We start from the raw sequence: 24,762 nt of genomic DNA on the forward strand, positions 1-24,762 counted from the left end.
TTTAACTTTTATACAAGGCTTATCCTTTTCGGTAACTACTTTAAAACTAATAGAATTATGATCATTCGTTCCAAAGTGCTCTGCCCTGACATTTCAGTCACTTGTTCTACCTTATTTCCCAAGAGAAGGTCAAGTTCTGCTACTTCTCTAGTAAGTGCATTTACATTTTGATACAGAAAACTTTCTTGATCACATTTAACAAATTCCTCCCCATCACTATGGGAGTTGCAGTCTACATTTGGAAAATTAAAATCTTCTACTAATACAACCCTATTATTCTCACACATAACTGAAATCTCTCTACATATATGCTCCTCAGTTTCTCACTGACTACTGGGCGCCTACAATATAATCCCATTAAGGTGATCATCCCCTTCTCATTTCTAACTTCCATCTATATAGATTCACTGGGTAATCCCACAGGAATATTGGAATATGATGATGCAGTGGGATGTAGAGAGACAGATTAAGATTTCAAAGGCTTGAGATGTATCACCTGGTTCTTCTTCATAGTCTGTGCAATCAACTACATCTGCAATAAATTACATTTTGTTTGAGACAAGAAACTATTCTTGTCAGATGACCAAGTGGTTTTCCTGTAGCATATTACACCAGATCCTGTAGATTCATACCAGGAAGAAGGATGGCTGCTGCAAAGCTGCCAGAAAGCTCATACAACATGATGAGCGCTGCTGAGGGCATTTGGCCAAAGTGTTTATGGGCATTGAAGGAAGAAGTGGCAGATGGAGTTGGTCAGATTACCAGTGGCATAGCTAGAGATTTGTTTGAGTAAATGGAGGGCCTAAGCCTAGGTGGCTGGGTATTTAAAAGTGAAGTTGTGCATAACCAGAGAAGATTATTTTTGTCCCTTGTAGCAGATGTTGAATGCAAGATATCAGAGGTGTTTGTCTGTGATTGAGATGATATGACTAGAGACTATTGGATGGCAAGATGAAACAGTGGCCATGAATATCAGTAGAATGCTGTGGTAGAAATGCATTGACTGTGCATTGTACAGAAACAATGCTAAAATAATGCTTCACATTACAAAACTTGTTGGCCAAGTTTACTCCAAATATTTTATTACCCTCTTTTGACTTATTCTCATCAGTTTGCCTAAATTAGTATTTTTTTTCAAACCACTTAACTTCTATGAATAAATGACATGTAAACTAAAAAAGATACATTAAACATGTAACCCATCATCTGAACAATCCAAGACAGTGAAGAAAGCATGTTTGCAAATATATTTCCATTTGAAAACATCAATCCAATGTGTTCAGTTAAAACTACTGTAAGAGAACTTTCAAGACATTATTGCATGGGCTTCATTATCTCATGTAGAATATAGAATTAGTAGCCATGGAAGATCTTTGTAATAAATCTTTTTAATTCATTATAGAATAATGTAGAATATACAGCACAGAAAGAGATCATTCAGCCAAACCAATCAACGTTCCACTTAAGCCTTCTTCCATCCTTTCTCATCAATACTAATCTCTACTCCCTACTCGCTTAATACAGGATTATTTGGCATCTCCATAAATATATCTAGGCTGTTGGTTGCAATCATTCCATGTAATAGTGAGTTCCACATTCTCACTACTTCTCTGGGCAAGATATTTCTTTCTGAATTTCCTACTCGATTCCTTGGTGCAAGTTTTACACTGGTGGCCTGGAATTTGACTTTTTCCCTCAAATGGAAATGCTTTTTCTCTTCCTTCTTTATCAAAACATCGTATAATTTTCTAAACCTCTATTAGCTCAGCTGTTAGGATATGTTAGCTCATAGGGGATCCAGAGGAGGTTGCAAAACAATGTTTCAATTCATTTGCTGATACTATCCATTAGAGAATCAAATCTTTAGAAATTACCCCTCTATATCAAATCTTAAATGGCTCACCTTATTTGATTCTTCTTAATTCTTTCTGGTGAATTGCTAAGACTTCTTACATGAATACTCACAAAACTCAGAGCTTAGACTTCCTCCTTCACCAATAGACTGCAGATTTCTAACCAAACAATCTTGGTGTGGAAGTTCCACAAATTAAATTTTACTATTGAGGTAACTGGTCTGTCCCTGATCCATCTTATACTCCAATATGGGAGGAGGACTATACTTGTTTCTGAATCCAGTCAGGTCTCTTCCAAAACTCTCCAAATAATTTCTAATGGATTTTCTAAACTAAAATCAACCAGTAATTATTTTGAACAACAAACAAGCTGAGTGTTTTTACTCCCTGTTATGAACCAATTCAGTAAAAACAATTCTGCTGTAGTAGCCCAGGGAATGCCTACTCTCTGACACACGCTGAATTAAGTCATTGTTCTGGAAGGCCTGTCTTACCTATATACTTTCATAAGCTCTTTACTGTAGTAATCAACCGCTTATAATAACTCTTTAAAATCTAAACTGTAAAAGTAATTTCTTTGTCTTTAATATATTTATATTTTTCATGTATATTATTAATTATAATATATTAACATATTTTTATTACATAACTCTCAAAATTAGTTTATGCGGTTTCAGTGTCTTGTGATAATATGTTCATTCCAGTTCAGATGATGCAGTTTATTCTATATTAGTTTCATTGAACTTGATTAACCTATAAGTTCAGCTACTTGTTATAACTATCAGTGCATTTCCCTTTTAACACAATTTCAATTCAGGTATTAAAATCAGATGATGGAATTCCAAAGTGAACAGTCCATATTTTATTACTATCCATGAGAATTGGAGGATGTTTAGAAATCTCTCTTGCAAAATGCAATTGATTCAAGATCAATTGATAATTCTAAAACTAAGATGGATAGTTTTTTGGAACAAAGGTAAGAATATACAGCTGAACCATGAATCAGACAGGTGCTTATCGAATGGCAGAATAGGCTCAAGGGTGTTATGAGTCAAGATTGTGATGCTGGAAAAGCACAGCAGGTCAGGCAGCATCCGAGGAGCAGGAAAATCGATGTTTTGGGCAAAAGCCCTTCATCAGCCCTTCATTCAGGCATTTGCTGCCTAACTTGCTGTGCTTTTCCAGCATCACATTCTTGGCTCTAATCTTCAGCATCTGCAGTACTCACTTTTGCCTCAAGGGGGTTATGACCTGTTCCTGTTCCTGTGCACCTAACTTCCATGCTGACTATTCTTTATTACATTTTGGGTCAATCCAGTTCAGGGACAAGAATCTGATGAAGAGACCTTTTCAAGATCCTCAGAAGAAAACATACAGTGGAGACCTCCTTGATAAACATTCGAATTGGTTTACAGAAGCAAGACAGGCTTTCACGCCAAGAACATTGAGGAATAGAGCAAAGTCATTCCTTTTGAAGTACAAATATTATACAGCACCTAAAAACATGCAAGGCAATCCAAGTGTAACTCCAACATATAATGAAAGGTATTTTTGATTGCATTGTAAAATAAGATGAAATTTAAAGATAATTTCTAGTATGTAGCTTTAAGTAATGACAGTTATATTTTTAGTATATTTATGGTCAACAAAAAAAAATTAATTGCAACAAACAAATCTTAAACAAATAAATAACCTGTGTGTATTTTTCATTTACAAGGTAGCTTTTGTTGCCTGAGCGTAATGCTCACTTCAGGTAATTCAGTTCGGGTCTTCAGGCTTCTACCTATCTTATATGAGCACATCCAACCAGTTAGTGATTCTCCAGCATCCTTTTTGAAATGTATTTCTGACATAACACTTGAATTACTATAATACGTCTGAGGAATTAAGAAGCTGTCTTACCCAGATCAAATGGGTACAATATTTGGCAAGGTTTCCCCCCAGTTGGGCTGGAAATCTTTCATCAGTATCCTCTCTTTTGTCCCCACTGGGAACAAAGAAAGAGGTAGTGGGGTATTAAATCAGGTGCCATGGCAGAGTGCTGTGCACATCACCTACCCATCTCTACTCAGATTTGATCTATGGGAGGTACATATTCTGTGGTCTACCCATCTTTTGTCAATTATTAGTAAGAATATGTTTTCTCTATCTGCTAGGCACCAGTGTTTAGGGGAATAATCCCATCAGCTGTGACAATAGGGCTACAAGAGAGGCATATGCCAACAGAATCATGGGGCATGGAGCCTTCAGTATTGCTGGACTCTCAGCTCCCCCCTACAGGAAACTGTAGGAAAGCCATCTGCAGGCAACTGCTGACTTTGCCGTGTGATTGCCAGTAGTCCAGGGAAGTGGCCCTATGCTGCTCCTTTAATTGGCTAAGTTGACAAAGCCTCTGTTATTCAAGCTTGCAAGCACAATCGTTGGTTTCAGTTTCGTCACCACTATGATTCTATTTGATGTTCGCTTCTAACAAGTTTGGGTTTGAATCACGGACTAAAGTGAGAAGGTAGAAGATAAGGAAGTAGGGAGACAGGCAGGTGATGGTGAGAACTGCACACAGAGCTCAGAAGGAATTAATACTTAAACTGATTTGATGTGATTCAAAACATGGAATTTATGAGTTTGTCTTATCAGCAGGGAATGTGAAACAACCGTTTTCAATGGGTTGCATTTTAATGAATGTGAAATTGTATCCAATCATAAAAGTTTGTAACATTGTAGCGACTAAAAATGCTTTATTGTCTGGAGTCTTTCTGATGTGTGTTCATGTTTTCTCAGAAATATGCCTGAGATAAAATTCCTCTTGATCATAGTCAGGTTATCTCATTGAAACTAACAAAATTCTTAAAGGGGTAGAAAGAGTAGATGCAAGTAAGATGTTTCTCCTGTTTTGAGAATTTAGAATCAATGGGCACATTTTAAAAATAAGGGTGATGCCCAACTTAGGTTCGAGATGAGGAGAAAAATGTTGTGAAACTTTGGAATTCTGTAGCACAAAGGGCTCTGGAAGTGGAAATTGATTGATTTTCAACAGCATTCAGGGTCATGAGGAAAGACATTGAAATGTTCATTTACCATGATTATAGAAAATGGTAGGGCAAGCTCAATGGACTGAATGGCCTCCTCCTATTCCTATGTTCCTAAATAGTGCCGCAATAATCTAGGTTCCAGATCTATAATGCACTTCTAAAATCCTGAAGAATCTGCCTATCACAGCTGTAGTTTCCTCATCTATCATTCCTGCAATGCATCCCTGCATCATGACTCAGATTCTCCAGTGCTCTTGTTAAATATTCTGACCAAAGTTTTCTGTAATTCTCTGTTCTGGTCTATCTAGGACCTGCTGCCAGGAAACTACACTGAGCTTTTAAATCACTTGAGCCAAAAACAAAAGTGCTGAAAACACCCAAAATGAAAGAGCAGAGAAGCGAAGCAGACAAAGAGTAATTTCTTGCGGAGTTTGTCACATTGCCAGCCCTGGATAGGCCATTGCAGTTCATCAGGCATTGATCAACAATTCACAGGGTCAACAAAATGAAACTCCAAGTCATTCTCGCAGGTTTTTCTGCTTTCTTGGCTGGCTTTGAAGGGGGCCTTCCTTTTTGATATCCCATTACCACATTGCTAAAGTTTATGGTTCTATTGCTCCCTGCATCTTGTAAGCTTCTTATGAAAATATAAATGTTCCGACACTGGAAAAGACTTTTTATATTGGACCACATTTTTGTGGTGAAAGTAACAGTGTATCCGCCAGCATGCGGATGAGTATGAATGAGTAAATCAGGAAGCAGAGTATCCAATTATGTGCCGTTAAACCAAAATACAAGAAATTGCTACCCGAGTTGGCTTGCTCCTGAACATTATTACACCTATGTATTAATGAGAAAATTGGTATGTACAAACATGTTCCACCATAAAGTTACCCACCATATATCCTCGAATCACTTTAAGGAATTACAGCTTGTCCATTCAAATATGAACAATCTGAATGTAACTTTTTTTTCTGTCTCTTTTATCTTTCTTGCACTTACTTATGCATTTCTTTCTCTCTCTTTAATTTGTTTTCTCTATGTGATTTTAGAATTTTTTTAACTTACACTTCCTGCTTTGGATTCTGTGGCCAGATCTTCAGGTCTACATACATGTCAAATTAGATTGTGGCAGTCAACAAAGCTATGCAGCATCCAATTACAGAGTTACATGCCAGGATAAGAGTGTAGGTAGTGAGCCCACACTTAGCAATCCCACCCTAGACTATACCCTTGTAGAAATGGGCATTTCAGACATACCACTATTCTTATGGTATCAACACCATTCTGGTAGGAGACATGGATCACGGCACCTTACCATCTCAGCAGTGGCAGTTATGAAATAATCATTGATTGTCACAAAAACCCAATCTGGTTCACTAATGTCCTTTAGGGAAGGAAATCTGCCATCCTTGTCTGATCTGGTCTACATTGACTGCAGACCACAGCAATGTGGCTGACTCTTAACTGGCACAGGCAGGCACTCATTTCACAGGTAATTACAAATGGCCATCAAATTCTGGCCATGTTAGCGACTTCCACATCCTATGAAAGAGTACATTTTAAAAACTGTATTTCCCATTTCCTTTCTATATGTTTTCCATTAACCCATACTGCTTTCATGCTTCCTGCACCTCAATTTTCATTCATTCCATATGTGCTATGTACAGAACCTATGAACCGCATACTAATAATGAAAATTCTTCAAAATACTGGTGAACACAAAATCCTTTCAAAAATCTTGTTTAAAAAACAAACTGCTGCTCTTATAGCCTTATAAAAATGTTAATCTGACACAATCAATCATTCTAACAATAACAAAAACTTTACCCCACTTCATACCCCTTATTCTTGTCCAAATAAACACAGACATTGGAAAATCACATCCAAGCAACAATAAATTAACAATAACTTCATAAAGATGTCAATCTGGCAAAGCTTCAACTTGTATAAAGAGAGCCCCTGCAGAGCTGTTTCCGTTTGAGTACAACCAAGCATTCATAGTGAGGCCATCTGGAGAAACAGATATCTGGCCATCTCCTTCTGTTGCTACAGTTCCCTGATAACCTCATTATGAATCTCACTCTCCCATGCTACCCCTGTAGCTCTTGAAGTTAACTTACTTTGAGTGCACATCCAATTTCTTAATGAAATCATCGATTATCCATCACCTTTGTGGCAGTGAATTTCTGGTCATTACCTGTCGCTGCATGACATATTCTACCTCATACTCTCTCTACACCTCTTGGACAAGACTTTCAGTCTGTGTAAATTATTTCTTGTACCATCTGCTAATGGTAATAGGTTTTTTTCTAATCCAATTCTGTGCTGACTAACCGCAAGTAATTAAAACTTCTTCAAATGCTTATTGATTTTTATTCCCCCATTATTTTTTCTAAAACCTCACACATCACACATGTTAAACTAATTGGTCTGTAGTTACGAGGAACGCCCTTATGCCTGTTCTTGAATAAAGATGTCACATTTGTCAACCCTCTGGCTCCTTCATCATATCAAGAGAAGACGGAAAGATCATGGCAAGCCCTTCCACTATCAGCACTCACACTTCCCTCAGCAACCAGGGATGCAAGACATCAGGTGATTTATTTACTCTAAGCACCTGCTTTTACAATATCTTCTGTCTCTCACTTTTAACCCATCCATTGTCTCTACTGCTTCCACATCCATGATATTTTGTTAGATTTTTCTTCTTAAGTAAACACTGAAAGAAGTATTATTGCTTTATCATGGATCTCTAAGCATATATCACCCCTTTTTTTCCAAAGGTAAGACCCACTCCACCATGTACTATTATGGACCAGGCCAGACCACTCAAAACCACTCTTAAGCCGGCAGCCCAGGCCATAACTTAGCAATTTGTTTTGGTAAGTTTACAATGAACATTACCCGGAGTAACTTAGTAGGTTGCCTACCAGGTTTTAAAACAAACATTTATTCACAAAATTACACAATGAAACACAAAAATCAGAATAAAGAACCCCTACAGAACTCAGTCTATCCAAACTAGACTTAATTGTACTATTCTGAATATGCAAAATAGTCCCAATAAGCAAACCCCTTAACCACAGTAAAATTGAAACAAAGGTTTACAGGTTGAAGTTAGAAGGGCAGAAGGAGAGAGAGTTTAGCAGCCTGCTTCCACACAATCAATTGTTTCAATCCATAACTAGTTCTGGCCTGAACTGTTCAGCTTAACTTCAGTTTCCAGGACTGGCCCCTCCCCTTTCATTATACAGGTCACTTCTAAACCTAAAAGCTTTGGCCTAAAGTTTCCTCTGTTTACGTTTAAACAAAAACGCCTCTCAATACACTTTAATCTCTGTACTAAACCAGTCTAATCAGAGCCAAGGGCCGTTTACAATGCCTCTGAAAAAGCAAGGACACAGTTTCCTTGAGAAAAGGAACAGCTTTTAGGAAAAAAAGGACCAGCTTTGTGTCATTTACATACCAGTAGAAGACTTTTGATACTTTTTATTTACTGACTGTCATATATTCTTATACTCTGTCTACATGTTGACCACACCAGATTTAAAAAGGGAATAAGGCAAAAGATGGAAAGGTACAAGCAAATGAGCCTAACATCAATAGTAGGTAAGATTTTGGAGTCCATCATGAAGGATGAGATTCCTGAATACTTGGAAGTGTATGATAAAATAGGGCAAAGTCAGTGTGGTTTCATTAATGGGAGGTCATACCTGACAAATCTGCTAAAATTCTTTGAGGAGGTAATGAGTAAGTTAGACCAAGGAGAGCCAATGGATGTTATCTATTTGGACGTCAAAAAAGCCTTTGACAACGTGCCACACAGGAGGCTGCTGAGAAAGATAAAGGCCCATGGTGTTAGAGGCAAGGTGCTAGCACGGATAGAATCTTGGCTGTCTGGCAGAAAGCAGAGAGTGGGGATAAAAAAGCCTTTCTCAGGGTGGTAGCCGGTGATAAGTGGTGTTCTGTAAGGTTCACTGTTGGGACCACAACTTTTCATTTTATGCGTTAATGATCTGGATGTAGGAACTGAGGGCATTCTGGCTAAGTTTGATACAAAGATAGATGGAGGAACATGTGTAGTATTGAAGAGACGGGGAATCTGCAGAAGGATTTGGACAGGTTAAGAGAGTAGGCAAAGAAATGGCAGATGGAGTACAAGGTGGGAAAGTGTGAGGTCATGTACTTTGGTAAGAAGAATAGAGGCATGGGCTGTTTTCTAAATAGGGAAGATATTCAGAAGTCTGAAGTACAAAGAGACTTGAGCATTTTAGTCTGGGATTCTCCCAAGGAAAACTTACAGGTTGAGTCAGTAGTTAGGAAGGCAAATGCAGTGTTGGCACTTATTTTGAGAGGATTTGAATATAAAAGCTAGGATGTACTTCTGAGCTCTACATGGTGCTGGTCAGACCACATTTGGAATATTGTGCGCAGTTTTGGGCCCCATATCTCATGAAGGATGTACTGGCCGTAAGAGCGGATTCAGAAGAGGTTCATGAGAATGATCCCTGGAATGAAAAGCTTAACATATGAGAAATGTTTGAGGACTCTGGGTCTATACTCGATAGAGTTTAGAAGGATGAGGGGGGATCTGATTGAAACTTACAGAATACTGAATGGCCTGTACAGGATGGATGTTGGGAAGATGTTTCCATTGTTAGGAGGGACCAGGACCCAAAGGCACAGTCTTAGAGTAAAGGGAAGATCTTTTAGAACAGAGATAAAAAGAAACTTCTTCAGCTAGAGAATGGTAAATCTGTGGAATCCACTGCCACAGAAGGCTGTAGAGGCCATGTCACTGAGTATATTTAAGATGGAAATAGATAGGTTCTTGATTGTCATGGGGATCAAAGGTTATGGGGAGAAAGCGGGAGAATGAGGTTGAGAAATTTATCAGCCACGATGGACTGAATGGCCTAATTTTTGCTACCATGTCCTATGGTATTATGATCTAATTTATCTCTCCACACTTATCTTAATCTTATAGCTGTAGCTAAGATCTACATCTGCTTCTCTAAACTCCAGTACTGCCTCAGCAAACATTTCCTCCAATGAAGTTTTGGGAAGATCAGAGCCATTGGCGTCCTTCACTAAAATTTCCATTCTCAAGTCTGTTCCTTTCTCTGAAAGCCATTTGATGCAAAACAAGATTTTTTGCACCTGTTCTTATTCGTGCCTTTGTTGCTTCTAGACAAGACTCCCATGTTATATTCTTTCTAAACTTGAGGTTATCCAAAAGCTTCTTGCCACATCCAAGCACACACCGAATTATGTTCAATCATTATCCATGTGTTCACTGAACTACATTGACTCCCAGGTTTTAAATTGCTGTGATCTTCCTAACTCTGATCTTTCTGAACCCAACAACATTCTGCAATATATGTGCCCCATTAATTCTGATCTCTGGAACATTCCCAATTTTACAGCAGCTGCTGAAACCTTAGGATCAGGCATTCTCTTTTTAAATATCTCACCAGTCTTTATTTCCTCTTTAAGATATTGAGCAAACTTTAGTCATCTGCCTGAGTATCTCCTTATATGACTTGATATCAAATGTTGTTTGATAATGTTCCTTTGAAGCATCTTGAGACACTTTGCTCTGTTAAAGTCATACATAAATGCAAATGATTATGGTTATAGTGAAACCCAGTGCTGAGAGCTAGAGTAAGAATGGGGTTAATGGGAAACAGTGTTCAATGTTATGAAGCTGATTTAGGAAAGGAAAAGAAACAAAATCCAGATATAGTTCCAGAAACATAGTATGAGATGGATTTTACAGATGGGTAGAATACGGTGAGATTGTGGGAGTTGAATCATGCAGCTGCTGAGAGAGTGTAGAGTGCACATGACACACCAGGAAGGAAAAGAAGAGAGGGCAAATAATAATAATAATCTGTCCCAGGCCTCAAACAATAATTAGACCTTTCGCAGTAATACACAGTCGAGTCATTTATAGAAAGAGTTTAGAAATTATATTTGGTAAATCGATTTTTTTTTAACAGGAATGTGCAGAAAGTTGTTACTAGAAATCTCCTTTGACCTAACACCCTTTATCAGTCCAGGCAGTGCAGAAATGCTGCAATTTAGAGTTAATTTGCCAATGTATGGTCAGCTGGTAATGTTAAAGAAGAAGATACTGAATAAAAGCCAAATACTGCAAATGCTGAATGTCTAAATTAAAAATATAGTTCTGGAAAGTTCTGGAAAACTTCAACAGGTCTGGCAGCATCTGGGGAGAGAGAGAAAAGGAGTTAGTGTTTTGAATCTGACAGAATCTTTTTCTGAACTTGCTGCAAATATTTTGAGCAATATAATGGTTTACTTTATCAGTGCTGTTAGAACTAATGTTAATCAAACTAATCACACTTATTCTTCTAGTGTGGCAGTAGATTGATGACTGTTGAAGAACAGCTTTAGCTACATCAATTTTTATTTTAGCTATCCAGAGATCTTCGATCCAACTTAGTCATTCGAAAATGAGCAGCAAGGTACCTCGCAGAATGCTTGACATCTTGCAGGGGAGATATCCAGGGAATCTCATAAATGTTGTGGTGCATCTAACCTTTATACAACTTACTGTGTCCTAGAATTTGTGACCAGAGAAGACCCAGGGAAGACTAGTGGCCAGAAGTTCCAGCAATCGCATACATACTGTGCAAAGCCCTTGTGCTTAATTTACAGAACAAATGTTTTTCAAAATTAAATCTCAACATGTTATTCATACTTCTGCTCCTCAGCTTTACAGACAAGTCTCCAGTTCCGTTTCATCTGGAGACAGACTGTCCAGTATGGTATCAATCACAGGTAATGACATTTTGCTTAGTACAAAAGGTTGCTTATATTAAACAGTGTAATCAATAGTCATCATTAATAAATTGTATCTCCGTATATACTTATGTACACAGAGAAAAGAAAGACCAACAGAGAACAGAAGCTTTACTGAAAAATAAATGGCTCGTGATAATTGAACATAAATAATCAGCATTCTCAAAGGCTGTATTGATTGCTTTGTTCCTGGAATTATGATGTTTGCTATGTTAAATTGCTACTCCTGATACATTTAGTTCGTTCACACTGCATACCCATAAACAAAGCATCTAAATTTAGTATATTTAAGGACTGTGATAGAGACACTTGTGCATTAACTTAAAATCAAATAAGATAAAGAAATTACAATGGGTTGGAAAATAAACAATGTAAAATGTACAATTAGCACACAGATTAAAATTTTGGAACATCTGTTACTTTAGAAAAGTGAGGGAATTAGATGCACTAAATTGTGCTTCAAAAAAAACTAGTTTAGACTCCTGGGGTTCATAACTTTCTTCCATGCTGCATTATTCTTTGATCCTTTAGGCATGAAATTGGACAGTGCATGAAAATATGTATGGAAATTGTGATACAGATTTAATGTGTACTATTGATCCTGAAGCAGGCAACGTGCAAACATGATTGTTTAATAATTGTAACACAAAGCAGCACTCGGTATGCTTTTGAGTGGGCAGGTGACTCAAAACTTGTAAGAGGCTAGCATAGTTCATACAAGCCTTTCAAAGGGACAATACAGCATGGCAATAGAGAATGCTAGAAACTGTTGTACAACTGAACCTGACCTTGAAAAATCACAAGAATGATGAGACATTTCAGAGAGCAGGCTATAAGCTTTTCTAAAGCTACTTTTTACAATTCATTCATGGGATGTGCACATCACTGGTCAGGCCTGTATTTATTGCCCATCCCTAATAGCCCAGAGGAAATTTAGAGTCATGGAGTCATACAGGATGAAAACACACCCTTCAGTCCAACTCATCCACGCTGACCAAGTTTCCCATACTAAACTAATCCCACTTGCTTGCATTTGGCTCGTATCCCTCTAAGGTAAAAACAAGAACTGCAGATGCTGGAAACCAGAATTTAGATTAGAGTGGTGCTGGAAAAGCACAGCAGGTCAGGCAGCATCCGAGGAGCAGGAAAATCGACGTTTCTGGCAAAAGTCCTTCATCAGGAATAGAGGCTGGGTGCCTGCAGAGTGGAGAGATAAATGAGAGGGGGTTGGGGATGGGGAGAAAGTAGCATAGAGTACAATAGGTGAATGGAGGTGGGGATGGAGATGATAGGTCAGAGAGAAGGGTGGGGGAAGGTAGAAAAGAGTACAATGGGGGAATGGGGGTAGGGATGAAGGTGATAGGTCAGAGAGGAGGGTGGAGTGGATAGGTGGAAAGGAAGAAAGGCAAGTAGGATAGGTCATGAGGGTGGTGCTGAGCTGGAAGGTTGAACCTGGGGTGAGGTGGGGGAAGGGGAATTGAGGAAACTGGTGAAGTCCATATTGATGCCCTAGGATTGAAGTTTGCCATGGAACACTTCCCTCATGATTTTATAAACTGCCATCAGGTCAGCCCTCAACCTCCTATGCTCCAGTCAAAGAAGTCTCAACCTATCTAGTCTGTTCTTATATTCAAAACCTCCAGTTCCGACAATGTCCTGCTAAATCTTTTCTGCGCCCTCTCCAATTTAATAATATCCTTCCTGTAGCAAGGCGACCAGAACTGTATGCAGTACTCCAAAGAAAGCCTGACCACAATCCTGTACAATCTCATCATGGCATCCTAACTTCTATTTTTAATAGTCTGAACAATGAAGGAAAGCATGCTAAATGCCTTCTTAACCATCTTGCAGCTTTCAAAGAACTATGTAACTGAACCCCTAAGTCTCAACAACACTGCCGAGGGCCCTACACTAACTGTATAAGACCTACCCTTGTTAATTTTACCAAAATGCAATACCTTATTTATGCAAATCAAACTCCATCAGCCACCCTTCAGCCCATTCATACAAATTATCAGGATCCCTTTGTAACCTTAGATAATCTTCTTCACCATAAGCAATTCACCATGTTGCTGTGAGTCTGGAGTCATATGTAGGCAAAACCAGGTGAGGCTGGCAGATTTCCTTCCTTAAAGCACAGTAATGAACTAGATTGTCTTTTATTTGACAGTGAATCCCAAAAATTTTTTAAAAATTGAATTCAGATTCCATCATTTGCAATGGTGGGATTTGAACCTGGGTAAGCAGATCATTACCTGAGTTTCCTGAATTAACATTCTAGCAACGATACCACTAGAAGCCATCACCTCTCCTTAGGGCAATGTCAGCTATCTATTGGGATATGCTGGTCCCCTTAGTGATAGCAGTGAAACCAGCGAGCCACAGATGTCAATGCCATGACTCTAATCCCAAGGACCTGGATGCAGTGCTGCAGGAATTAATTAATTTCACGTGAGTTGCAAGGCCAGTGAATCAAATGCCATATCTGACCAACCTCACCACAATGTTTACACATTGCCCAGAATAACACAAAATTCATCTAGCAAAACTTTCTATTGATTAAAACTCATACTCAGCATTCATAATTTCCTCTCACCCTCATGCATCTAACATTGCTGCAAATCTCGCAACACACAGGCACCTTATGGCTTGAACACTTTAACCATGACAGCCAGATACCCCAAAATACATTGAACTGTGACAGCCCTTGATATCAGGGCTGCATTTAACTGGCTATGGCATCCAGGAGCCCTGCAAAAGCTGGAATCAATGAGTATCAGGGAGCAAACACTCCACTCATTAGAGTCATACCTGGCACAAAGGAAGATGGCTGTGGTTGTGGAAGTTCAATTATCTAAGCTCCAGGGCATCTCTGCAGAATGCCCTCAGGGTAGTGTCGTAGGCCCGACAATCTTCAGCTCCTTCAATCAATGACCTTCCCTCTGTCATAAGGTCAGAAGTGGGGATGTTCGCCGATGAGTGCATGGTTTCAGCACCATTCGCGACTCCTCAGATACTGAAGCAGTACATGCTCAATGCAACAAGATCTGGACAATATCCAGGCTTGGGCCGACAAGTGGCAAATAACATTCACGCCACACAAATGCCAGACAGTGACCATCACCAATAAGAGACACTCTAACCACTGCTCCTGACATTCAACGGTATTACCATCACTGAACACCCACTGTCAACATCCTTGGAGTTACTATTAACCAAAAACTGAACTGGACTCACCACATAAACAGAGTGACAACAAGAGCAGGTCAGAGACTAAGGATACTGTGGCAAGTAATTCACCTCCTGGCACCCCAACGCCTATCCACCATCTACAAGGCACAAGTCAGGAGTGTGATGCTATACTCCCCACTTGTCTGGATGGGTGCAGCTCCAACAACACGCAAGAAGGTTGACACCATCCAATAAAAAGCAACCTGCTTGATTGGCATCACATGTACAAACATTCAATCCCTCCATCAGCAGCGCTTAGTAGCAGCAATGTGTACAATCTACAAGATGCACTGTAGAAATTCACCAAAGTTCCTAAGACATCACCGTCCAAACCCATGACCACTTCCATCTAGAAGGACAAGGGCAGCAGGTTCTTGGGAACACCACCACCTGCAAGTTGCCCTCCAAGCTACTCACCACCCTGACTTGGAAATGTACCACCGTTCCTTCACTGTCATTGGGTTAAAATCCTGGAATTCCCTCCCTACCGGCATTGTGGGTCAACCTACAGCAAGTGGACTGCAGTGATTCAAGAAGGCTGCATACCACCGCCTTCTCAAGGGAAAATGGGGATGGTCTATCAATATTGGCCAATACAGCCAGCAACATCCATGCCCCACAAAAAAAATCTGGACCTCATTGTGGACGTCAGGCCGAAAAGACAATCCTAAATGAAAAGTCATTGACTGGCACATCCACTTCAGCAATTGCCATCCAATTGCAGATGGTAGGTGGGTTTGTAACACAAACCAGCACTAAGTATGCTTTTGAGTGGGCAGGTGACTGAAAACCTGCAAGAGTGTAGCATAGTTAAAGCAAGCCTTTTGAAGGGAAGATATAGCATGGCAACGGGGGATGCTAGAAACTATAGTACAACTGAACCGGACATTGAAGAATCATAATAATGATGAGGCATTTCAGAGAGCAGGCTGCAAGCTTTTCTAAAGGTACTTTTTAAAATTCTATCTTGGGATGTGCACAATCTAGTATTTCCAACTATGGCTGAAGTAGAAAAGATGCTCATTGACACATTAAGGTTAAATGTTCTCATGCTGAGAGGCAATCCACTGTCCTCTGTCTTTGAGCAGGGTGCCTGCCCTTGTATCCATGGTTGAAAGTGAGTGGTTTGTGCAAAATCATTTGATCCTTTTAATAAAACACTATTGGGAAGGACCTTCCAGATACTGAGGAAGTGGTTAATACACACCTTAAAGTAATCTTCCTACTTTGCACACTTATGATATATTGTTACTGTATGCTGTCAGTGCAAGTTGTCAAAACGATGTTCAGTATGGCTAACACCAGAGACTGGCTTTTGTAGACCAAATAACTTCTGCTGTGCCATGAATCCAGGCTTCACAGAACAGAATTGTGCAATGAATGATGTTATGATTTGACGTAGGAATGAAGCCCAAAGTATGTTTTAATTTAGTGGTGCCTTACATCAGTTGGATTCTAACTACAACACCTGTAAGAACAATGTATGAATATTTTCTAAGTCATCATCTGGTCATAATTGCAGAATGTGACAATACCTTTGTTTTGCAATCTTGAAAGCCGTTATTACTACTCCTAGTGAGAGCTTGACTCTCCTAAATTTACATTACTTTGGCACATTCTTTATATGTGTTGGGGGTTTGGAATGAAGACGATAGATTGCTACCTGGTCGGCATTGTCATTCTTCAAATGCTATGTTTCCTCCCAATGCTGTTATCCCACTTATCCAGACTTTCAGATATACTTTTGAATGAATTAGTGTCAAGTAAATATTTTAAATTCAGTTTCAGATTACAATAATCCATTAGAATGCCATAGACTTTATATAATGAACTAATATAGTGCTACAGTGGGTTACTATGTACACAATCACCTATCTACCGTTTTATGATGGTTCAGCATGTAATTGTTCCACAAACTAAAGCAGACTACTATCAATCTTTTTTGACTAATCCTAGCTTTGTGTATTTTCAAACTGCTTACTCAATTTTCACCAGGGTAAAACTGTTTGTGTTTTTAAAGTGCATTAGACATATTTATGTTCCCTTTGTAGGGAATGCGGGAGTTGAATCCTAGAATCCGACACAGTTCCTCTTCAGTGAAATTGAAGCTGATGGCATGGTAATTCACGATTCATGTATCTACAATTTATTAAATATTTACAGTATGAATTGAAGTAAATTTCAAATTTCATTTTCTTGTCCTTCAAATATTACAAAAGTAATACTTTGATTATGGTAAAGCTAAAGTTTATGCATATGTCACTAATTTGAAATTAATGTTTGAGTTTAATAAACTAACACTACAGATTATTCTACTGAGTATATCCTGAAGAGTGCTTATGGGAAGGAGACATTTGTCAGGTAACAACAGATTTGTAGTGCTTGATTTCCAGTCTATTTAAAATAATAGGCTGTAAAATCAAATTCTATAGCCTCATGAATATCTCAACCTATACACTATACAAGCAGCATGAAAGCTGCCTAGCTGAGGAATCAACATCGATATTATTATCTTGTTTGCTTACACAGATTTTCTTTCATTTAAATTTGTCATCAGAAGTTCACCAGAACTTAGTTTTAACTCAACAAAGAGATTCCAACTTCACTCATTTTTGTTTGTAATCTACCTCATAATATTTTTCCAATTTCAATATTGAATCCACTTCTGGAACACAAAGAAATCCCCCCTAATGTGCCTGATATTTACATCATAATGCTGTGCCTTTGCAAGGAAATGAAAAAGTCATGAGCAAATCCAATTGATTGAGGACAGTGTCCCATCTCACAAGCAGTTTTAAGGTGTCCCCAAGTCACCTGAGATCAACATATTTAAATATGGATGTGTGTATTTCTTACCCTTGCAATGTGAGACAGTCCCTCTTAACTAATCCAGCAGCAAGCTTTACGCATGCAAAGAAAAGGCTAATTTATTTTAAAACTGTTTCTCAGTAGGTGACTAGAGAAGCTGATAACCTTATTAATAAAAGGCAGATGATGGTCTAGTGGTATGATTGCTAAGCTAGTAACTCAGTTACGGGGAGCTGGATTTGTGGCAGAATTTGAATCCAATCCAAATCTGACATTGAGATTCTAGTGATGACCACGGAACTGCTGTTGATTTTTAGGGGAAAAAGCCCATCTGCTTCACTACTGAGCTCAGAAACTCTCATCCTGGTGTATGTGTGACTGTCATCCTGGTATACATGTGACTGTCATCCTGGTGTACATGTGACACCATGCCCACAGAAATGTGGATGATTCTTAACTGTCGTATGAAATAGCCAATTGAGCCACTCAGTCACATCAATCACTATGAAGTCTCAACAAAGAAGGGAAACTGGATGGATCATTTGGGCACCAGAAGTGACAATGTAAAAACCGCCCATTTGATCAGCAAACTTCTTTTCAACATTTGGGGGTCAATGCCAAAATATCTCATGGACTAGTCAAGCAATAGCCTGACATAATCATACACCTGGAATCACACCTTAAAAAAACAATGTCCCTGACACTACCGTACCCATCCCTGGGTATATCCTTTCCCACTAGCAGGGCAGACCCAGCAGAGATGGTGACACACAGTGATATACAGTCCAGTGGGAGTTACCCTGGAAATCCTGAACATTGACTCCTAATGTCATGAAATCTCATGGCATCAGGTAAAACCTGGGCAAGGAAGCCTCCTGCTGACTACCACCTACCATCCTCTCTTAGCTGATGAATCAGTACACCTCCATGTTGAATGACACTTTGAGGAAGCACTGAGGGTGTTCGTGCTACAAAACATACACTGCGTGGGAAGTTTCAATGTCCGCCACCAAGAGCGGCTTGACAGCAGCAGTACTGACCAAGGTGGTTGGGTGCTAAAGGAAATTATTGCTAGACTAGATCTGCACTAGTTGGTGAGGGAACCAGCAAACAAACAAACTGCACCAATCTGCCATGAGTAAGACGAAGGTAAGAGTGACCACTGCACAATCCTTGTGGAGACAAAGATATGCCTTCACATTGAGAGTATCTTGCAAAGTGTTGTACAGCACTATCAACATGCTAAATGGAACAGACTTCTAACAGATTTAGCAACTCAAGACTGGCCATCCATGAGGTACTGTGGGCCATCAGCAGCAGCAGTCATACTCCAATTCAATCTGTAACCTCATGGCCCAGCATATTCCCCACTCAACCATTACCATCTAGCCAGGGGATCAACCAGGTTCAGTGGACAGCATGCCAGGAGCAGCTTAAAAATGAGGCATACTTAAAAATGAGGTGTCAACCTGGTGAAGCTACCAAACAGGACTACTTGCACGCCAAGCAGGATAAGCAATAAGTGGTATATGGAGCTAAGTGATTCCACAACCAACAGATCATATTGAAGTTCTGCAGCCCTGCCATATCCTGTTGTGAATGGTAGTGGACAATTAAACAGCTCTGCACTGGAGAAGAAGGCTCCCTAAGAAACTCCTCATCAAGGAGCCCGAGAAAAACTGCGATCAATGGGTATTGGGAGAAAACTCTCTGTTAGCTGGAATCCTACTTGGCACAAAAGAAGATGGTTATGGCTTTTAGAAATCAGTCACCTCAGCTCCAGACCACGCCTGCAGGTGTTCCTCGGAATAGTCTCCTAATTTCAACCATCTTTAGCTGCTTTATCAATGACCTTCTGTCCATCGTAAGGTCAGAGGTAGGGATGTTTGCTGATGACTGCACAATGTGCAGCACAATTCACAAATCCTCAGACATTGAGGCAACCCCTAGCCAAATGCAGCAAGACCTGCACAATATCGAGGCTTGGACTGAAGCATAAGAAAGCAACATTCATGCCATACAAATACCAGGCAATGACCATGTCCAATAAGAGACAATGAAGCCATTGCTCCTTGATATTTGATGGCATTGTTATCACTGAATCCCTACTATTAACATACTGATGGTTACTATTGACAAGAGACTGAAGTGGATGTGCGACATTAATACAGTGACAACAAGAGCACAGTAGAGGCTGAGAATCCTATCACGAGTAATTTATCCCCTGACTCCCCACAGCCTATCAACTATTTACAAGACACAAGTCAGGAATGCGGTGGTATATTCTTCACTTGCTTGAATGAGTGCAGCTCCAACAACACTCAAGAAGCTTGACACCATCTAGGACAAAACGGCCCACTTGATTGGCACTACATCCATAAACATCCAAGCCCTCCCTTACTAACACTTGAGTAGCAGTGGTGTGTGCTTTCTCCAGTATGCATTGTAGAAATTCACCAAACATCATTAGACAGTACCTTCAAAACCCATCATCACTCCCATTTTGAATGATAAGGGCAGCAGTTCCCCTGAAAGACATTTACCATCCTGACTTAGAAATATTTTGCCATTCCTTCAGTGTAATATGGCCAAAATCCTGAAGTTCACAGAAAAGGGCACTGTGGATCTCCCTACAGATTGTGGACTGCAGCAGTTGAAGGAAGCTGCTCACTATCACCTTCTCAATGGCAAAGAGGGAGAAGCAATAAATGCTCACCCAGCCAGCAATGGCCTGAATTTCATGAGTGAATAAATCAACCATTTTGTGCAGAATGATAATACTAGTATTTTATATCATGTTTCTCCAGGGAAGATGAGATGAAATATTTACAGTTTCTCAAAGAAGTAACGGATGATATATTGTGCAGAGGTTACCATTCTAACAGGTAAGTTAAAGGAAATAAGAGATTTCCCAGAGTTTTGTGACTTTATAAGTGTATTTATTAACTGTAAATTAGTTTTGTGGTGACAACTTTCATGTTGAAGCTACAGGATCTCACAAATTAAGAACAAATATGACAATTTTGGGTGCATGGAGAAGTGATTGATAATAATAAATAGATGAAATTCACTATTACTCTAAATCTGTGTGTTGAGCAACCAGCTATCTATAACTGGTAACATTTATGAAACAGACAATTCCAAGGAATATTAGGTTCTACCCAGAAAATAGGAGCAAGTTGCAAGGTTTTCCATAGGTTGCGCAGGACAGTTTGAGCATCACGGAAGAGGAGTTCAAAGAGGATAGGCAGTGATTGTGTTAGATGGAGATGGAGGTAAACTCTACATTTAGGGGTGCTGCAGTTAGTTTTACAGCTGGGAAGGCAGCTGAATTACACAGATTCTGTGCAAGTGACTCAGCTTAGGAATCAAAAGTAGTTGAATGGCTCTGTGCTGTTGGAATGAATTTGGGAAGAAGTTATATAAATTAGGAGGCAGCTCAGTGTTGGAGTCAGGACTGAGAAGAGGTCCTAATGAGATCAGGATATAGGAGGTTGCAGGTTTTGTGTTGGAGAAGCAGTGAGGGACTCAAATGAAGCCTGTGAACATTAATACTTCAGTGTAGCTGAGAGATTCATGGCTGAAAAGCTGACCAGCAATATTTGCTTGATGCAACTGAGCAGGATTCAAATGTGGAAGAAAACAAGGGCTTGGCTGACTGGGTGAAGCTTTAGGGATCTGATGGGCTTTGTGAAGTTTTCTATGAATAAGCAGCTCCAGTCATGTTTGTGAATAAATGATGGGGTGCAGTTCAGAATTCAGGGAGCCTATAACCAGGAAAGGAAGGTGATCAATCAGAACAGAAGGAATCGTTGACAAGTTCATGACAGAATGAGAGAGTTTCAAGACCAAATCAGCAGACATGAAGAATTGCAATCCCTTGTGAAGTTTAATGAGATTTAATGTTTAATGGCATTAGCATCTGGGGAGATGTGCTGGGAATTCTGTGGGATCTATATTGATCACGTTTGCTATTTGATATGGATTCTCATTTGTTTGATTACATCTATTTATTCATATTCGCCACATGTAAATGCCAGCTGTTCGAGATAAGTTGTAAATGTATTGCAGACTGTCTTCCTGTTCTAAGCTTGTATAGGAAAGTTAGTGCTTCTTCAAAACTGTGAATTATCTTGAGGCCTTATTCTTTTAACAAGCTCCCTTGATCTCACACATTGTTTTGCAATTAAAAGTTTAGTGTAAAATAAATCAGGCAGTCTGATGCGGGATCATAATAGGTCATAATTTTCACATTGAAGGCCCAGGATCTCACCTATCAAGAATAAAATGGCACAGAGCACATATGTTTAGATTTCCAATGGCAAGCTCCTGAATGAGAGAAAATAATCATGTGTTTCCAAAATCCTGCTTATTCTTATTGAACAGTACCATTTCTGTGGTTGGTAATATTAATTTTGATGGTGAAGTAGCCTGGGTGAAATTATATTGACAATCTTACTCGATTTTTCTTTCTGTACATTGATTTCCTGGTATGGGAGATTGAAATGTCATTTCATGTACTATTTCAACCTATCCAGCACTTCACCAAGGGATCATTTTTTATTAGTAAGCCTGGAATTTCAGGGTTGATGGGCAATCAATGGGGGAGCATCACTATTATCAATGGATATGTTTACACTTCGTTAGAGTACATAGATATCTTGTGACTGAAGTTGTGTTGGTAGCTCTCAAGTAGCATAAATCTAATGCCCTTACGCATATCATTAGACCATTCACAGACCAATGATCATCACATGCATACTTGGCTATACAGTAGAGACAGTGAGGTCTGCAGATGCTGGAGATCAGAGTTGAGAGTGTGGTGTTGGAAAAGCACAGCAGATCAGGCAGCATCTGAGGAACAGGACAATCAATGTTTTGGGCGCGAGCCCTTCATCAGAAATGAGGCCTGTCCGATGCAGTAGATAAATACCATTTTTTGAGTGCATGTATCCTCCTGAGAATGTAGAAGTACAGAGGTCTGCTGCAGGTCTGGGAACGTGCGACTCGAGCTGGGGCAGGACTGACTGCAGGTAGAGTAGATGGTGGCGCATGGCCGATAGCATGAAGCGGAGGATCCGGAAAGAGAATCGTTGTTGAAGGTTTCAGATTTGTAGTGTGTCCAAACTAGGTTGGCCTGAATGTGGTCCAGAGTCCATGTGGGATCAGATAGTTCCGTAGGCAGGTAGTGAGGAAGGAGATATGGCTATGGTAGCGAATCTGCTTGAGGACATGGCTGAAGAGCTTCAGGGCAGAGGAGAGGACTTGGGCAGTACAGTGAGAGAGGGACTCACTGAGATCTTTGTTGAGGGAGGAGAAGAACTTCTTCAAGGTAGGCATCCTTGGAAGAGGTTTCACAGTAAGGTTGAAATCAACTAGGAGACAGTGAGGTCTGCAGATGCTGGAGATCAGCATGGACAGTGTGGTGCTGGAAAAGCACAGCAGGTCAGGCAGCATCTGAGGAACAGGAAAGTCGACATTTCGGGCCACAGCCCTTCATCAGGAATGAGGCCTTGTTCCTGATGAAGGGCTCCGACCCAAAACGCCGACATTCCTGCTCCTCAGATGCTCCCTTGGCTATACAGTAGTCAAGAATGGAAAGTCCAGCCAAGTCCAATTGTAGTACGCCTTCTCATACCCCAATTAAAGTGTAGACTGGAGATTGAATTTGGAACCTGTCTTTTCTCTGTGATTCCATGAATACAAAGTTTTCAATTTGCTTGCTGAGCTCTGGGAGAGTTGTAAAGTGTAACTTTAATAGCCTTCTCAAACTTTATACTACTAATATTATTTAAATATTTTGACACATAAAGGACGTTGTCAACCTAATTAAAAACAAACTTATTCTGCTTAATTTGTCTCTACATCTTTTGCAGGATCCTGGAAAACATTTTTCAAATACACGTTGAAAGAAGCAAATACCATCTTAATGAGGTAAACTACAGTTCATGTTTGATGATCCATGCAGTAATTATTGTGTGCACAGTGACATCAGCATATAAGGCAGCTGTCAGAGTTTGATACTGATGGACGGTGTTTTTGATTTCATTCTCACAATTAAGTGTTAGCTGACAAAAACTAGTTTTCTGCTGTTATCTGGCAAGTCTTCTCAGATTGTTCCAGAGATCTCTTCTACACAGATGCATAATCTAGCATTGGGGGGAGAATTTTCTTTGTGATCCAAGGAAAAAGTTGTAGTGTTAATCTGCAAGTATAAGAATATATGGTTTTAAAGAAAACTGGTTTATAACAGTAACATAAGAAAATTTAAAGGCAATTTTGTAAAGCAGAAAATAAATTGCTGTTATCTAATTGAGTGCTTAGCTATTTACAGATTGTTTTTTTAAAAATGTTTCAAAAATTATTGGTAGGATGAACATCCAAGTGGCTCTTAATTCTTGTCCAATTAATTTTGGCACCAGATCTAGAAGGTTCTCCTCCATAATTTGCAGCCAAGCCTAGCTTCCACTACTTAGCACCTGCTTCTTCTGATTATCCTGCAGGAGATAAGGGAGTGTAAAAGTGAGTGTGATGCAATGTGTTTGGATAACATACTTCTCATGATTGACCAGTACAAAACGTGCAAGGGAGAGATAAAGCAATGAATGTTAGGTATGAATCCCGATTGATAAAGATCGTTGAGAAGTGAATGCAGGGAATTGGAGTATTTTGAGTCAGAGAGTGTGTTGCAGTTGCTGAGATATGTTTTCATTGACATTCACCACTTGACTGAAGGCATTGAACGTTTTTGCAATGTTGTACCAAGCTCTTTGAGGTTTGACTCCCTTTAAGTCCCAGGGAATTCTGGCCAGCTACAGGTCCCCTGCAGTTAATGCTGTTGGAAAATGAGTACCTTCACAGGGCTTTATGGTGCAGTGGTAGCATGTCTCCTCATCTGTCTCTCTGACTAATGCCCTCATTAGAAGTATTTGGAGTCTTCTATCTCCAGTATTGTGCCATTTCCGAGATTAGATTGGATTATAAAACGTCCTCCAACACCTATGTAATCCCCA

At 39.6% G+C, this 24,762-nt stretch overlaps 1 protein-coding gene across 1 annotated transcript in view; it reads left to right on the forward strand.

The window, feature by feature from the left end:
- Positions 1-23,770, forward strand: part of LOC132819478 (spermatogenesis-associated protein 7 homolog) — a 55,587-nt gene extending 31,817 nt beyond the window's left edge. The window contains exons 5-9 of the mRNA XM_060831007.1: positions 3,172-3,398; positions 11,623-11,689; positions 16,993-17,060; positions 20,557-20,634; positions 23,626-23,770. Of these exons, the coding sequence (XP_060686990.1) occupies positions 3,172-3,398; positions 11,623-11,689; positions 16,993-17,060; positions 20,557-20,634; positions 23,626-23,770 (585 nt within the window). The remainder of the gene's footprint in view (positions 1-3,171; positions 3,399-11,622; positions 11,690-16,992; positions 17,061-20,556; positions 20,635-23,625) is intronic.
- The last annotated feature ends 992 nt before the right edge of the window (positions 23,771-24,762 follow it).

The sequence above is a fragment of the Hemiscyllium ocellatum genome, chromosome 10 (genome assembly GCF_020745735.1).
Source record: "Hemiscyllium ocellatum isolate sHemOce1 chromosome 10, sHemOce1.pat.X.cur, whole genome shotgun sequence".
Taxonomy (NCBI): Eukaryota; Metazoa; Chordata; class Chondrichthyes; order Orectolobiformes; family Hemiscylliidae; genus Hemiscyllium; species Hemiscyllium ocellatum.